This window comes from Epinephelus fuscoguttatus, linkage group LG14, assembly GCF_011397635.1.
Source record: "Epinephelus fuscoguttatus linkage group LG14, E.fuscoguttatus.final_Chr_v1".
Taxonomy (NCBI): domain Eukaryota; kingdom Metazoa; phylum Chordata; class Actinopteri; order Perciformes; family Serranidae; genus Epinephelus; species Epinephelus fuscoguttatus.
In genome coordinates, this window is record NC_064765.1 from 8,870,419 (window position 1) to 8,887,297 (window position 16,879).

General features: G+C 41.3%; 1 protein-coding gene across 2 annotated transcripts in view; it reads right to left on the reverse strand.

The window, feature by feature from the left end:
- pcnx1 (pecanex 1) overlaps positions 1-16,879 on the reverse strand; it is a 57,219-nt gene that overhangs the window by 9,335 nt on the left and 31,005 nt on the right. For both annotated transcript variants that reach the window (XM_049595806.1, XM_049595805.1), the window contains exons 12-27: positions 15,374-15,527; positions 15,164-15,196; positions 13,890-14,061; positions 10,171-10,281; positions 9,869-9,960; positions 7,875-7,984; positions 7,289-7,394; positions 7,012-7,104; positions 6,572-6,722; positions 5,653-5,794; positions 4,218-4,395; positions 3,862-3,970; positions 3,427-3,556; positions 3,277-3,335; positions 1,663-1,878; positions 56-309 (exon numbers count right to left, since the gene is read on the reverse strand). In XM_049595806.1, the coding sequence (XP_049451763.1) occupies positions 56-309; positions 1,663-1,878; positions 3,277-3,335; positions 3,427-3,556; positions 3,862-3,970; positions 4,218-4,395; positions 5,653-5,794; positions 6,572-6,722; positions 7,012-7,104; positions 7,289-7,394; positions 7,875-7,984; positions 9,869-9,960; positions 10,171-10,281; positions 13,890-14,061; positions 15,164-15,196; positions 15,374-15,527 (2,110 nt within the window). The remainder of the gene's footprint in view (positions 1-55; positions 310-1,662; positions 1,879-3,276; positions 3,336-3,426; positions 3,557-3,861; positions 3,971-4,217; positions 4,396-5,652; positions 5,795-6,571; positions 6,723-7,011; positions 7,105-7,288; positions 7,395-7,874; positions 7,985-9,868; positions 9,961-10,170; positions 10,282-13,889; positions 14,062-15,163; positions 15,197-15,373; positions 15,528-16,879) is intronic.

A 16,879-nucleotide genomic window follows, 5' to 3' on the forward strand; every position in this document is an offset into this window, starting at 1 on the left:
CATATATGATTAACAAAAAGTTACACCTTCTTATTAACAGCTGCATCACGCTTACCTTGACATAGTAGGTGGTCAGGATGCGGCGTAGGTCGAACACCTGCAGCATGGAGGCGGCGCTGTTGTCAGTGATGCTGTAGCCCTCCAGCACGTATTTGGTGACCAGCACCTCCCAGGCCAGCCAGCGCTGTCCGAAGGCGGCGTTAAAGGACAGGATGTGAGGGAGGTGGCCCGGCTCGCAGCAACAGCAGCCCTCGTCTTCCTCCACTCCCTCAGTGATGGCCTCCACTTCCCTCTGCTGGCAGTAAGTTCCTGCGGACGGAAATATCAACAGATTCATATAGAGGGAATACTAAACACAACAAAAGTCTGATCTAAACTTGTGGAGACGCAAGGTTATTTATAAATGTATTATTGCCAATATAATATAGTTTTTTAAACTGCAAATGAAGAGAAAATCAAGTGTTCCCACTGACACATCTGAATCACACATATATAAACTGGTTAAACACCGATGTTGACACACAAAAGATGTTGTAAAAAACAGATCATGTTTTCCAAAGTGGCAGACAACAGAAAGTTGCTGACACACAGGTGATGAGTCTCATGACTGTCTCCAATTCTGTAAAAAGTTCACAGTGTGTCACATGCAAGTGTGTTCTGCTCAACAACAAACCTGTCTCGGCAGGTCTGTTTACAGCAGCACACTACTGGCTGAAGTCATGCTGATAACACATGTTCAGGTGTGTTTCACAGGTAGATAAAGCACGACTGGATTAAAACACTGGAATGCAAAGTCACAAATGGAAATACTGGAGAACTGGATAATGATCGACATTTAGACCATCTTCAATATCCAGACCTAACTCAAGCAGTTTGCACATAATTGGGGGGATTTAGTTTTAATGTGCTTGGAAAAACAAGTGGTGGAGTTTTAGTAAAACACCCCCAAACAAAAACAATATATAGACTCATGCAGAAGTAATCCCTCTCAATTATCACTTATGACCTACTAGAAGTGTGTGGTAGTGTACTCTGCACTTTTTTTCTGTGTTCGGTAAGTTTAGGGCATGTACCCCAACAGCGGTCAGGTGAGGTTGGGGTTTTATATAAAGGAAGCGACCAGGTACCAGACTGCAAGCAGCAGACATCCAAGAGACAGTGCTGAAAAAATGGAAATATAGTGAGGGAAACACAAAACCAGAGTGAATCTGGGGTTAGCTTTTACTTTGATTTTCACTCGCAAGTGTGTTTACGTACTGTAACTGACAATCCTGCATAATATACCTTTAAATCTGCACAAAAACAATTACTAAACACTACTTTTTTAAATTGGGTTGGGCACTACCCTGCCATTGCCACACCAAATCCCAGATTCAAGTTATCTGGCATCTGCCAGAGCAAACAAAACATCAGTCCACAGATTCGTCTGGTTCCCACACCACAGTGTCACTGATTGCATCAGCTACAGCACAGTGTTGTATAATCAGATTTTTCTCCCCATAACACCTGAGCCATCGCCTGAATATTTGATCAACATATCTGACTGCTTCACATTCATCCATCAGTTACACAGGCAGCTCCAGTGGGAATCAATTTTAACCAAACCCCTGACACATGTGTTGCCCCGACACTTCTATCTGTGCCACACGAGACCCGTCTCACCTCTGAACTCCAGCCCTCTGAGCTGAAACGTGACCAGGCCATTGCCGATCTCGATGAGGTGCACCAGAGCGTTCAGGTAGTCGGAGGCCAGGATGAAGCAGTCCCCGGTGCTGAAGTTGCCCCATCGGCCTAGCAGGAGGTCTCCACACAGGCTGTGCTGCAGGGAGCGGGTGAGGTGCTCGTAGAAGATGGAGTTCAGATTGTTGTCATCAGAGCCTGAAGATGGAGAGAAGAAAGGCAGATTAGTAAAACTTATATTACTGCATTTTTTGTTTAGTCACTGACATCACTGAAACAGAAGGTCTTTTTTTTGCTGGTTTTTCGATGGTTTAGGGCATGAGAGGAGAGGGGGGATGACATGCAGCAGGGGACCACAGGCTGACATCAAGTCTGTGGCTGCTGCAGCAACGACACTGCCTGTGTACACCTGCTCCACCCACTGAGCTAATAGGCGCCCAAACTTTTCCAAAACTTAAAATAGTTTTTACTAATTCCATGAGAGTGGAAACCCTGAATACAGCTTGGGCTAGCACTCTTTACAGCCCACATTCCATGTAAAAAAACAAGCCCTAAGAATAATAACTTATGTACACTAAAGACATTCCTCTCAGCCTGTGTTTCCTCAGGTCGGCGTCGGTAATATTTCATTAACAAGAAACATTCTCCTTACTTTTCATGACATATTGGCATACAATTATCAATGTCATATTTATTCAACATATTGCTCATGTCTCCTCTGACCACCCCCCATCCCTGTACTTCCAGAGCTCAGTCTAGTTTACTCTACTGAGGGTCCAAAATATAGGCTTCCCTGCCTTTACATTTTGTTTTCTAATATTTCTTCAAGGCAGTTTCTGAGACAGCAGAAATTACTTCCTCTAACCAGCCAATATTTTCAATACGGATTTACGGCCTATGTAAGCTTGGTTCAATGTCTCAGTCTAAAGGCCTATTATGATTAATGCTTGTTTTTCTCCCATTATTTGTGTTTATTTTCTGCTTTATTTTTTGTCTTATGAAAACAGTAAGCAATATCAAACGAGTGTCTCCCTCTGTTCATGATAATGATTACCTGCATGTGTTATGGAAAGGTGTTCTTGGTGTGTGTGCCAGCATGTCTTGTGACTATGACTCAATCATTATTGTGTAACAGATGGATGTTCTAATGATGCGTTGTTTTCAAGAGCTGTGCTGAAATGTGTCTAAAATTACTGATAGATACGTACAAATTGTATATACTATATAGCTGTGATTATTTCCTGTAATATGCTGCCTGCAGGATGCCACTATTGAGGGTTTTTAGGCAATTCTCCTTCACATTTCTTTACAAATGATGCATTGTATCTTGTTTTAATGTGTGTAAATAAAGAAACAAACCTCGTCTTTTACATTAAAATCACAAATATGAATGGCGTAAGAGCTCAGACTCTCCCAATTTGCCTAAGTGAAACTCATGTATCAGTTACAGATGTCTCACTACCCAAAAAAAAATAAGGAATAACAACTTAAACAAGTGTTACAGTGTGGAGAATAGTTGTATCAAATCCTCTGTGCTGCCACAATAAACTTAAGGGAAAATGAAATTGAAATGAAAACTGAATATAATGTCCTCACCTGGATTTCTGTCCAGCTGAGAGGCCAGCCGAGTGTTGGAGTGATCCACTCTCTTGGTGCTGCAGAGATTGAAAATCACATTTCAGAAGTGCATTCCCAGACAGTATTAGATTTGTACATAGAATGGTATCGTATAAATGTTTTGCCTACTTGTAGTCTCTCTCCCAGAACTTGACAGGACGGACATAGGAGGTGATGAAGATGGCGCTGCCCAGGAAGGGGTTGAGGGGAGTGGAGAAGACTGCGGACACTACAGCCTGGACGAACAGCATAGCAGAGTCTGGAGGGGCTTGGGTCAAGGATCACTTGACAAATATGTTTGCTCGACTATACTTAACACTTACTGCCTGTGTGATGACTAAATACATTTAGATTCACTTATTACACTATTGCTTTGCCCACTCTCATTTCCAAAGGGCTGTCCAATCCAACACCACCGACAGCTACGACCTCAGAAATGACAGTGACTGTGAGTAAACACCTCTCTGAAACACCACCAACTTCACTGTAGTACAGGTCCAACTAAGAAACTGGTGACTCAGTGTACAGTTTACGTCGTGATAAGAGACAGCAGTGGAAGGATACGAGGCACAGCAAAGGGCTGAGCAAAGGCGTGAAAGGCTGAGCCCCATGTGATCTGCCAGGGGGCGATGTAGGTGTAGACAAAGTGCAGCTTGTAGAACAGCTCCCACATCTGTAAAAACACAAACATCAAAGAGAGAAGCTTCAGTATAGATAACTGCATGAATGTAAGCAGCTGTGTATAAAACCTTTAAAATACTGTTATATTTTGTCCTGGCCGTTACAAAAATAACTGAGTATGCAGTATCAATCATTTGTATTTAATTACATTGACTGTAGATGACATTATACATGATGTCTCTTGTACAGAGACAGAGCAGTGCAGGCAGGTTGTACGACTCTTTATATATTCCTCTCACCTTGCTGAAAACGATGGACATGAGGAAGAGGTCGAGCAGCAGCGTCTCTGACAGATGGCGGTAGTCGAAGGTGAAGAAGAGGACGGTGAAGAGGATGGTCACATACTGGTAGGTGGGACTGCTGTAGGAGGAACGGAGCAGCTTCAGGCCAGCTATCGTGATCATCAGAGCGCCCACCCTGGAGGACATTACCAATGACATCAGTGTGTGGTAGTTAGTCAACACGGCAGAGTTTGTAAGTGTAAAACAAACAGAGAAACAAAACAATATTTTTTTTTTTAAGATTCTGAAATAATTAGCTGTGTAGTATTTGTAAGCTACAAGACAAGTATTTCATTATTTTGGCAACAGGTTACAAAATCTGCCCACCAACAACACCAGGAAAGAGACACAGACACAGCCATGCTAGCTGTTTCACCCTGTTTTCAGTCTTTATGCTAAGCTAAGCTAAGCTAACAAGCTGCTGGCTGTAACTTCATATTTAATACACAGACATGAGAGTGGCATCATTCCTCTTATCTTAAACGGGATTTATACTTGTGTGTCAACTCTACGCAGAGCCTACGGCGAAGCCTACGCACATGACCTATGCCGTTTTGAGCTTGTGTGGCTTTAACACACATTAACCACACATTAAACATGACTTAATAGAGACATTTTCAAACACAAGTGCACAAATCAGCTTCACTATAACTTGCAGCATTCACAGACAAACACTTGTCTTTATCTGGACACATTTTCAACACAAATACAACACGCTAATGATTTTAGCACAAGCCTATGGCATTTTACATTGTATAAATTAGCCTAGTGGCTCGCGGACTTTTCCTCTACTCATATGAAGCCAGGGACAACAGCAACATTTAACAAAGGAAACGTTACAAAATTCGCCTCCATTACAACTCACAAGGTTCACTGACAAAACAACTGTCTTATACTAAACACGTTTTCCAAACAAATTTAACATGCTAATGTTATTAGCACAAGCCTATGGCATTTTACATTGTATAAGTTAGCCTAGTGACGAGCAGAGATTTCCTCTGTTCAGCCAGGATAGATCACACACAAGACTTAAAATGCTATTTTGTGGAGGATTTATTGTCTCCACAATTTATTGTTTCTTATCTGTGAAATAAAAGCACTAGTTCTGGGGAGGTGTACGTCAGGCTATGCCGCAGGTATGGTGTTGATTCAACACAGGGGTATACATCCTGCATTACTCTACAAGAAAACAAATATGTGCATTTCCCAAAATATCAAACTATTTCTTAAATGTTTGCAGAGTTATTAAATCAGTCTGCTTTATATTTTTTGGAGTATCAAGTTGAGGTAATAAACAGGTACAATTGTAGTGCAGTGTGCTAGTAAAGTTCATGATCTGCCACTCAGGGTTATTTTAAAAACAAAGGTGCTGTAAAACAGTAAGACTCCTCACTCTGTGTCGAGTCTCTTTGGACTGGCGAGCTCTCTGGCGCTGCCACTCAGCTCATTAAGGATGACGAGCGGATAGAGAACATTCTTTTCCACAAACAGCAACCACACGTGAAGCTTTTCAAACCACATCACATGAGCTGCATCTGACGAGAGAGAAACAGTGACAGGGGAAGAGAAACTTAATTATTCTGCATCTAGGACAGTTTATAGAGGACCTATTATGCTTTTCTGTAGTTTGTGTCTTATATATAGTGTTACTATGAAGGATATTCATATGACACATGGCGAAAGTACTGAATAATGAGGTCAGCTTTTGAATAACATAATAGTGTGCTGGATTTCTTCACATGGTCATGTGCTCCAGGCACGCTACTGTAAGTGTTTACATTACGTAGCCTTCACTGCTACATGTAGCTACATGCTAACGCCAGGGAAACTTGTAATCTTGTTGACAGATGTTGTTTATTTCTCCCAAATTTCAGATCATATTCCTGCTGGAACATGTCAGGTTGTGTTTAGTCGCTTTAAATAGGGATTTTTAAAGGTAGAAAGTGCTGCTGTTCTCTGTTTCAGTCATTCCTCAGCTGCAATCAATGTGCAGAGACGCAGAGATATGGAAAACCTGATAACACTGGCCAATCAGAGCTGACTGGGTTTTTCAGGAGGGGAGCCAGATGCGTAAACAAAGCGTTTAAGACAGAAAGTGAATACAGGTGTTCCAGCACAGACAGTGTGAAGAAAATTGTGTTTTGTTGACCATTTAACCATGTAAACATATTTTAGAGGAAACCTTAAATACAATAATGAACCTGAAAATGAGCATAATAGGTCCTCTTTGAGAGGCTCAACTATACAAAACCAATTAAAAGTAGTGATACTATAAGCCATGTTTTTATTGCTGTGTCATGCAGCGTTCTTACCTCTGACTTCAAACTGATAGTACTCCTTTGTTTTGAGCAGAGGGTGAGAGAAGCAGTACCAGGGCAGCTGCTTGCGGACTTGAGGCAGCAGGTAGTGAGTGAGCAACCCCACCGTCCCCAACAGTGCATACAAGACATAACTGAGGAAAGGCTGAGGGAGCACAGAGACAGGAGACATTAATCCTTACACACCGTGAGTATCTGTCTGCACCAGGGCTGCCCGCTAATAGTCGACCAGTCAGGGTCATCCCTAGTCTGCATGCATAGGACCACTTTAAAAACCGCATTAAGTATGGAGCCATTTGTAATTCATTTGTCATCTCTTGGTTTTTGTTTCCCAAAGCATCAGACATCACATCTGATCTTTTCTTGTTTTCTGACTGTCTCATCCATAAAAGAGCCTGAGATCAGACTATCATTAATAAGTATATTTACTGTACCTGCAGTGCAATAAAGACGGTGCTGACGTGGATAGCGAAGTAAAGGACAGCAATGACCACACAGACGATCAGGTCAGACTGCAGACGCTCATTCTGCGCATTCAGAAACACACAATGGAGACAGGATTAGAAATACAAAAAAGAAAACAACCCTTTGAGGACCTCAGTAGCTTTAATAAATGTAATTGTATGCCTGATGTTTTCTAACGACAGCCTTTATTCCAGTTCAATTACCTCGTCCTGGCTTTAATTAGACACATGATGGAGGTCGACTCACCACTGAGGCCCTGAGCTTCTCCGGTAGAGGGTCCTGCACTTCTGACAGAGGGTCCTCTGGGTTCTTGTCTCTTAAATTGGGCACAATCTTGGACTGTATCAGCGAGCTGTAAAACAAAAAAAGCAAAAACATGAGCTGGTTCACACAGCATGAATCTCCTGAGGGTGATATAGCTCAGAGGGAATCACTCACTGTTAACACTACAACCATTGTGTGTGGCAGTGTCAAGCTATTTGAACTGCACGTTTTTAAAATGCCTAGAAAATCCGAGCGTAAGATAATCATAATAATCCACACAACATATGTATGAGCAGAAAAGTTACAGATTATTCATTAATGAGGATTTCTTTCTAGCAGATGTGGGTCAAGCAGTTAATGGAAAATACTTTTCATGATGTGTTTTTTGCCTGCTTATGTGCCAGATGGGCGAGTTCACCACATCCGAACAGCAGTGCCAGAATTTTTACGCACACTAAAGCAAATATTTGAACGTCACTTTGATATTTATTTCTCTGAGAACCCACCGCAGCTCAGATACTACACATAGTATCAGAGTGAGGTCTGCTGTGCCAGGCAGTGAACTTACATGAGGACAGAAGGGTCGCCGCTCTGCCGGCTCAGGTGGTAAGACACTGCCACCAAGAGGCCGCAGAACACAGAGAATAACACAGGGATGTGATGAGGCTCCCAGGTCTCCTAAAACACAGATAATGACATGGTTTGATATACTAATATTTAAATAGTCTATTTTTCCACCAGCAACAATGGATGTAAAAATTAAAGGGACAGTTCACCCAAAAATAAAAAACACACATTTTTCCTCTTACCTGTAGTGCTATTTATCAGTCTACATAGTTTCGGTGTGAGTTGCAGAGTGTTGGAGATATCAGCTGTAGAGATGTCTGCATTCTCTCCAGTATAATGGAACTAGATGGCACTCAGCTTGAGGTGCTCACAGTGCCATAAAAATACTTTTGAAAAACTCAACAGCAATGTCCTTTTCAAAAAATCATGACCTGGTTACTCAAGATAATCCACAGACCTTGTTGTGAGCAGTTTCATGTAGGAACTATTTTCTTTCTACCAAACTACACCCTCCAAACATATCAACAGGCATAAGGAAGCGTGCATCTACTGCTAGCTCACCTAGCACCACTGAGCTAGCTAATGTTACAGCTCAGCCGAGGAGGACGCCATTAATGTTTATACCTTGTGCTGTCATGAAACTCTCATCCGTGAGTAGATGCACGCTTCCTTCTGCACTGTGTTTTTCAAATGTATTTTTTTGCCGTTTTGAGCACCACAAGCTGAGTGCCATCTAGTTCCATTTTATTAAAGAGAAGGCAGACATCTCTACAGCTGATATCTCCAACACTCTGCAACTCACACCAAAACATTCTAGACTGATAAACAGCACTACAGGTAAGAGGGAAAATATGTATTTTTGATTTGGGGGTGAACTGTCCCTTTAACATACATGGAATCATTACTGAATCCAGCATGAAGTTGAAATATTAATTTGTTTAATACTTTGGTTTAGACTCTGCTGTGTTTTGTATTTCAGGCTAATTAGCTAATATTAGCATGCTAACACCTTAATCTAAGGTGTTTCAACTAAACAATGTCACTGTATGTCTATTAAAACTGGTTATTTTTGCCACAGAGTGGCTCAGATTGTTATCCCAAGTGTCTGAGGTGTCTCTTTATTACCTTTCTCTTGATACGGTTTGTTTGTTATTGCTTCGTTAAGTGGCGGTACCACGTCAGAAAGCGACAAACAGACCGCATGTTCAATTGCCCCATGTGCTTTCATCACAGCCTGTTCTGAGGCTACCGGCTGCTGCCAGCTCTCTTTATACTTGACCAATTTCAAAAAATGCTGTTCACATTAGTCCTGACCAATTTACACGGGCAAATAGGGTCCACGTTGAAAAATGCTGATGTTATCCTTTAATGTGTTAGCATGCTGGTGTTAGCATTTAGCTTAAAGCACCACTGTGCCTAAGTGCAGCCTCGCAGAGCTGCTGGTGTGGCTGTCCACTCTTTGTGCTGTTGATATTCTGTTTAAGAAAGTGAAGATTAATCTATTACAGTTTGAATGGCTGAGCCTTTGTTTACATCAACAGTGCAGAAATTTTAATTAAATCAGATATTACTTGTTGGCAGGTTTAAGATGATAAATAGCTGAGCAATATGTTTGGTAATAAACAGTTGGTAACGATCCAAAACAGCAAACAAAGTTAGTTAATTGAAAAAAAGATGTTATTGTCTGCCAAGAATATTCCTTGGCAACAGGTTTCTCCTACATCAACAAAGCAGCAATACTGAGGCAGTTTTGCTGTGTGTCACTGTCTTCAAACACCTTTGTTTCTAATGCTGCTGTAATGTTGAGGTCTTGTTATTTCAAACTAAAGCTGTGGTTAAAATGCAGTACTTTTCACTAGCTTGAGAGGACATGATTTAAAAGTACATTTAGACTGGATTTCCGCCGTGATTCCTTTCTGATTACAGTTAGACGACATCTAGCTGACTACATTGCACCCAGACTAGATTTAGATGCTAAGCTGGCTTTGCTCTCACCTTCAGAGCTCCGTAGCAGAAGCCATAAAGCAGAGCGACGGTGACGATGCTGCGCAGGATGCTGTACAGCGCTGACAGAAGGCTTGTGGAGGCTGCAGAGAGCACGGAGAAAGGATGTCAGCAATGAGAACAGTCAACCCGACAGGCACCAGGCCAGGCAGAATGCAAATCAGCACTCTGGCCTCTTGTGAAGCCTGCCATATCATAATATATAAGGCAAGAGCGTGTGAGCGTCTGTTGTCTCCTTCTGTGGAGGTCAAAGTCACCCCTGTGGAGAAGTGGTGCATCTACGAGTCACTCACCGTTGCCCCCGAACACATGGATGTCCAGCTGCTCAAAGATATACATGACGAACGTGTTGACTTGTGGCAGCAGCCCCACGAAAAAGATGATGGGAAAACAGAGAGTGAAGACTGCGGGGAAACACAAAGGGGACAAAATTACACACCGATCATTATCTTAACATTGTAGTTTTCTTTGAAATCAGGTTTGTTGTTACTCTGCATCTTCTGAGCTACAGATATTACTGGTTCATACTGGTGCACAGCTGCACGTCTCCAGGGCAACTGCAGCAATTAATGCTGATTGTTGTCTGATGACAGGTGGCTCTAATACCCTCTAAACAAATAAACATCGCTTGTAGGGGAGAGATTGTGGCTCATGCACATATTGCACTTTCCCACCATTTTGACAGATGCACTTCTCATCATGATGCAGCTGAATTTGTCTCTTGTGTTGGGGAAACAATTAACGAGCAACAGCGGATTAATCTCGGAGCAATTTCCTTTTACTAATAGCCCCATGGCACAACAAATCTCCAGCCAAACTACAATGTTTAAATGATGATAAATTGATGACCCTCTATTAAACCTAGAGCCAGGAGTTACCTTTGACTGTAATCTTGATGATCGTGTTAATAAAGTACTACAGCGACTTTATAATTCTCTGGCTTCAACAAAGTCATTGATGCTTTCTTTCTTTTTAAGAATTGATCATTGTAACTCTCTGCTCATTTGCCTTCTCATGTCTTACACTAAACGTGAATATTTTGTGCAAATAAATCGCACGTCAATTCGATAATTTGAGCCGATCTATCTCTTTGAGCGTATCCACACTAAATCAGAAAACTCTTGTTTTTCGCAGCTGTTGTCATTTCTGCAAATTTCCGGCGCTGATAAAAACAAGCCAACAAATAAAATAATGACTTTTGCTCTCAGTATCATAATTCTCTTCACTCTGTCACAAAACAATATGGATACTGCAAAACAGTGTCCTCTTTGACAACTAAAATAAGTTATAGATAAGGAGTGTAAGGACAACATCTGGGGCAGTGCAGCAGCTGAACTTGCTTGTGATGGTGAGCAGCCATTAAAAGAGGGGTAAACTACAAATATTGACAACAGCAGCACTTAAATGCATCACAAGTAAGTGGTTAAAACCTGACCTGGGAAATTTACCACATGGAACAGATAACGTACTCCTTGAGACTCCAAAAAGAAATATTTATCAAAAGATGGGGCCCTGCTGTCGCCATGCTAACATACTGAAGTAATCGAAATCCACCTACATATTTTGCAGCGAATATGTATATTTACCTCCCCTACTTGACTCAACTCTTAATGCATATACACACACTCACACCACTGTATACACACACGCAACTCCCCTTCCTAACCTTTACCTTTTTTCTTTTACTTTTTTTGTCCAACATTCCTTTTTCCTAATTTATATCTTTTGCTTTATTTCAAAATCAATACTTATAGCTGGGATGTGTTTGGTTTATTTTAATTAATTGCTGTTTGCCTGTGAGTCACGTAGGCACAACTGTAAAAAACAAACAAACAAACAAACAAACAAACAAAAAAACCAGAAGAAAAACAGCATGGAAATTCTGAAAATTATTGTTTAAGTGGCTGGAATTGAATTAAAAACTATGTTCAAAAAAAAAGAAAAGAAAAAGAGGGCAAAACATACTTTGCTGTCAAGGTAACGTATAACCACTCATTTCCAAGTGCATTATCTGACATCATGCTGTGAACATTGTAACTGTCAGAAATGACATGTATTCATTGTGAAAGGCATACTTTAAACCCCGACCATAAAGGACAAGTGATAATTTACATCAATAATAATTATTATTATTATTATAATTAGGCTGTTATTGATATTACTAGCACTGGAAGCATGTGAGCTTACTGTTTTTCTTTGAGCTATTCACAAAGAACCTGAGCCCTGGTAAAAAAAAAAGCTGACCAGTATGAACTGACCATTAAGCCTAAACGCTAGGTATCACAAACATACATATGACAAACACATTTGGACTCTGTTCAGTCTGATCATGAATGATGACACCCACCACATTGTTAATTTTCTACACAGTATTGCACACTTGAAATAACAAGCCCGCCCCCAGCTGCAAAACAACGATGAATTGATGAAGTTTAATTTTTGGTAGAATGCATGGAATGTGAATATTTCTGTCGGCATTGGTGTGAAAGGTTTGAACAAAAAAACAAAAACAAAAACAAAAAAACATATACTTACTATACTATACAACATATACTTTGTATTTGTGTTTTGCTTTTTCATGTCATTCCCAGTGTGAGAAGGCAGCATTCATACAGACAGCTGCAGTCAGACTCTTCACAGGAACCAATGAGAAAGATCTTAAATCTACGACTATCTATGACTTTGACTTTGACTTTGGATTTTAGCCATATGGCAGTGGCTGTCTGTTGATTTCAGAACTGATTATAAGATGTTACTCTTTTCTTTTGAGGCACTTTATGGTCGAGCTCTTGCCAGGATTCCAACAAATGTTCATGGGCAGAATTTTAAAACTTTTCCATGACTTTTCAAGGACCAATAATAAGATTTCCATGACCAATCACAACATATAACATGAACAGAAGTGTACAGTGTAAGCTACTTTACTTCAAATGTTAACTATATTATTATAGTCAGTGGACACAGCATGTAGAAAAACTCCTGCACTGTCTAACTTGCAAAAGTAATGACTTTAATGCTGCAACGTTTTGATAAGGAGACCTGTGGGAACCCTGTCTAGCACACATTTACAAGTTAGTTAGAGTGCGGGAGTTCCTCTACGAGATATGTTCGGCCGTCCCTCTCCTACACACCTGTTTGGAAATAGATGTGCAAAGTATTTTTGTTCTGAGACTGTGGACTTGGACCAGTAAAACTCCCAAAGTGGGGGAGCCGACAGCTTAGTCGGGCCGTTGATTAATTTGTTACAAAAAAGGATGATCCGTACCTTTGAACTGTCACGCTCTGCATTCAGAGCAGTTAAAACTAAACCAAAGTGAGCAGTGGTGCTCCGAGTGACTATAACACACTGTAGGCTGCCAGTGTCAATTGCTAAATCTCAAAACTGTGCACAGTTTAAAAGCAGTAGTGGGGCACAGATATGGAAACTTTGGGGTTCATGACCCTGCATGTTAAATCACACTGTCACATTATTTTTCTTGCCCCACTTGCCACATCAGATTTAAACTCTATTCAAACATAACACGGAGGAAGAGATGGATTGCAAGGAGAAAATTAAGAAATACACGATGATAAACAATCGTGACACATCAACTCATGTCAGAGCAACGTTATGTCAACTGCTATAGACAATAAATTTTACTTTGAAGGTTATGCACAGGCACAATGTCACAATTTCTTTGCACAAAACAAAATTCTATGACTTTTCCAGGACTGAAAAAAGAGATGACTTTTACAGGTTTTCCATGTCTGTAGGAACCCTAGCTTTTTTACCCATGTGCACCCAACCCTAAAACTCTGCCAGTGATTCTGACTCATTTTTATAAAGCTGCATTTCTGCATTAAGTGATCCTTCTGTTTCCTGTAACTTCTTTCTCCTCAGCATTTTTGTTATTTTAGTGTGTTGGGATGTTTTTTTCTGTTCAGCACTTTATTTTGAAAAATGCCAGACTAATGAAGGACGTTGTTATCAATATTATCACTGTACATAAGTGCCACATGAGTGTGTACTCACCAATGACAAGGTCCCTGGCAGAGGTGAGGACCAGGGAGCTGGTGAGTGCGACTCCGTACAGGGTGAAGCGGGATGAAGTGGTCCTCAAACTGCCGTAGTGGAGCAGCCAAATGAGGCCACAGCACAGGCAGAAGTAGACAGGCCGGCTGTACGCTATGATACGATTATGGCCCTGCAGGGACAAGGGTATGGTGGTACAAAGAGTTCATTACAGGAGCTGGTCTTTCCCATTATGGTCCAGTACAGCTCAGTATTCAGAGCATGCAGCCTTGTACATTTTAAATAAGAGAACAGGGGGAAATACCAAACTGCAAATAACATTTCCTCAAGTAGATTTCACTTTTAACAAGAGGCTCTCTTCTTATTTTTGGAGCATGATACTGCCACAATTAGGAAGCCAATTCCCACCATGCCCTTCACTGTATCCTCGTGACACACTGTGAATAAAAGCATGAGACAAAGAACTCTCACTGCAAAACTTGATAAAATAATCATTCTCAGAGGAAAGAATTCTGTCAGTGGTATCAGTGTCATATGAGCCCCGGGGACAGTGACACAGGTATAAGCAGAAATAGCATCAAGTGTAAGGTTTCACAAGAGAGGGAAGAATGCACGTCTGCAGTGTGCAGGTCTCAACCCAAGAGGCTATGAGCTGTCCTGCTTTTCCACTGACGGGAGTTTATGCACCAACATCAGATCAAACAGCCCAGGTTCGCTCAAAATGTGTCAATGACGTCGCGGAGGAAAGAAGTCCGCGAGGTGAGATGAGGTGAAGGGAAAGAGGACGACATGAAGGGGGAAGAGGAGGAGAGAGAGGGAGGGAAAAGGGGGGAGATACAAAGAGTGAGAGAGCGAGCTGTGGTCTAAACTCTGGCCAGCTATTTAAAGCTTGTGCCTGCAGCTGAGTAGGAGCTGCATTAATAAAAGACGCCGTTTCAGAGCAGGCTACTGACGCAAGGGAGGGAGGAACACACAGACTCGCAGGGGGAAAAACAACATCATTTTCAAGAACCAAAACAGACACAGAAAAATAATACTGAATAATAACTACATGCCATATTCAAGATGAAAGGAAATTAATTCTCTATTTGTCTGCCCGCAGTCTAACGTTTAAGTGTAAAGGTCATTTCATTTCCTGTTGTTTAAGTGCCACTTATTTTTCTACACTTTGCACTCCTGACCTTTTTATCACTCAGAGCACAACCATCAACTTTAAGTCCAAAATGTGGATACTTTAATGGCCCTACAAGTGTCAGAGAATTATAACTACTTACATGTCGAGGGGAAGAGGAGTCTGGTTGAACACTCTGTAAGTACAAAAAGACACCGGTGAATTCTCCAAATCTCTCAACATAACTCAAATAGCTCAGAGTAAGCAAAGCATTAAATCATCTTTGAGCATCAACGGCTTCTTTGTAACGTTTCCCAGTTTCATTTTTTCAGGTCAAGTCTGACAATGTTGTGCTGTTCACTCAAATATTCACCTTCAGTAAGGAATACTGGCAACTTGCAATGACGAGGCAGAACTGAAAGACCCAGATGTCAGTGAAGAAGCCGTGGACGAGCAGCACTGAACCCAGGAAGGCCACCAGGACGGCCAGCATTACAGCCAGCACGTTCTCTAAAACCTCACGGTTCCTGTAACATAGAGGAGAAAAATCAGTGTGAAATAGCCAAACCAGGTTTAAAAGACATCAAAAGAGGTGAGGAAAAAATATACAAGGGGTGTGATATATATAACATTGGTAAAGACTCAAAAGTAGTTCTAAAACACCAGTCTTAAAACAGTATTTATAAATGTCCGTTGAAAGGTAAGATCTAATGAAGGAAGACAAGCTGTTCCAGAGTGGGGTCGACAACAAAAAAAATCACCCTTTGATTTGAACTGGGAGCATGGAGTGACTGGTTTGTAAGGTGGAGGGGCTGACAGATAAAACAGAGGCTGAAAAGGTCTAAGATATAAACCAGCTTCAAACCATGCAGTGCTTTAAAAACAATCTTAAAACCATTGTTCCACTGGTGGATATGGTCTTTGTTCTTGGCGCCAGCGGGGAGCCTTACAGCTGCATTGTGAATGAGCTGCAGGCGAGACAAGGCTGGCTGACTGACTGACTGACTCCCACATAAAGACAATTACAGTAATCAAGGGGAGATAAAAGCATGGTCTCTAGATCACTTAACAAATGGAATGATTTGAATTTTGTAATAGACCTAATGACATGTGTGGTTAACGTTTAAAGAAAAGAACATTTAAAGAAATGTGGAGTCTTGTTCTCGTTCAGCTGTAGAGTCCTCTGAGGTATCCATCCTCAGGGTAACTGAGTAAAAACAAGACTAGGTCAAAACCTAGTATATGACTGGACCTAGTTTGAAATGCTAAAGGGCTTTTTATTTGAAACAGGAAGTAGTGGCATGCACTCAGTCACAGACTTTTGCGCAGATAGCACAGACCCTGCTGTTGTAGTCCAGCTAAAAAATGAATATAAACACATCTTAAAATGAAGAACAGTACACAAAGATTAACTCGATCTAGATTACCGCAGCGGAAGGGACCTGCTTTCTCTGAAGCTGTACCCTCTGATCATTGAACACAACCCTGCCATCTTCAGCTCCTATCTGTGATTTAAGTCACCATGCAACTGGTAGAGGCTGCACAGCCATTGGTCACTATTGCAGCATGTGATAGATAATAATGAATATAGTAATGAATGAACGGTAGTCATAACCAGAGCGGCTATATACACCCAATGAGGACGTAATAGACAACTATAACAGCAGTTAATAAACAGAAGTGCTGTGAACAAACACCCACTTGAGGACTTACTGCAGGACTGTTTGTGCCTATTCACTTCCAAACAGCAGTGGCAAATGGGGTAATACCAATACTGACGTCATCACTCACTCCGACCAAAGGTCTAACTTCACCACTGACTCAAAGACTTTCGTGTTAATAGGGCTGGCCTGGCATGCTGTAGCCCAGTCAACAACAT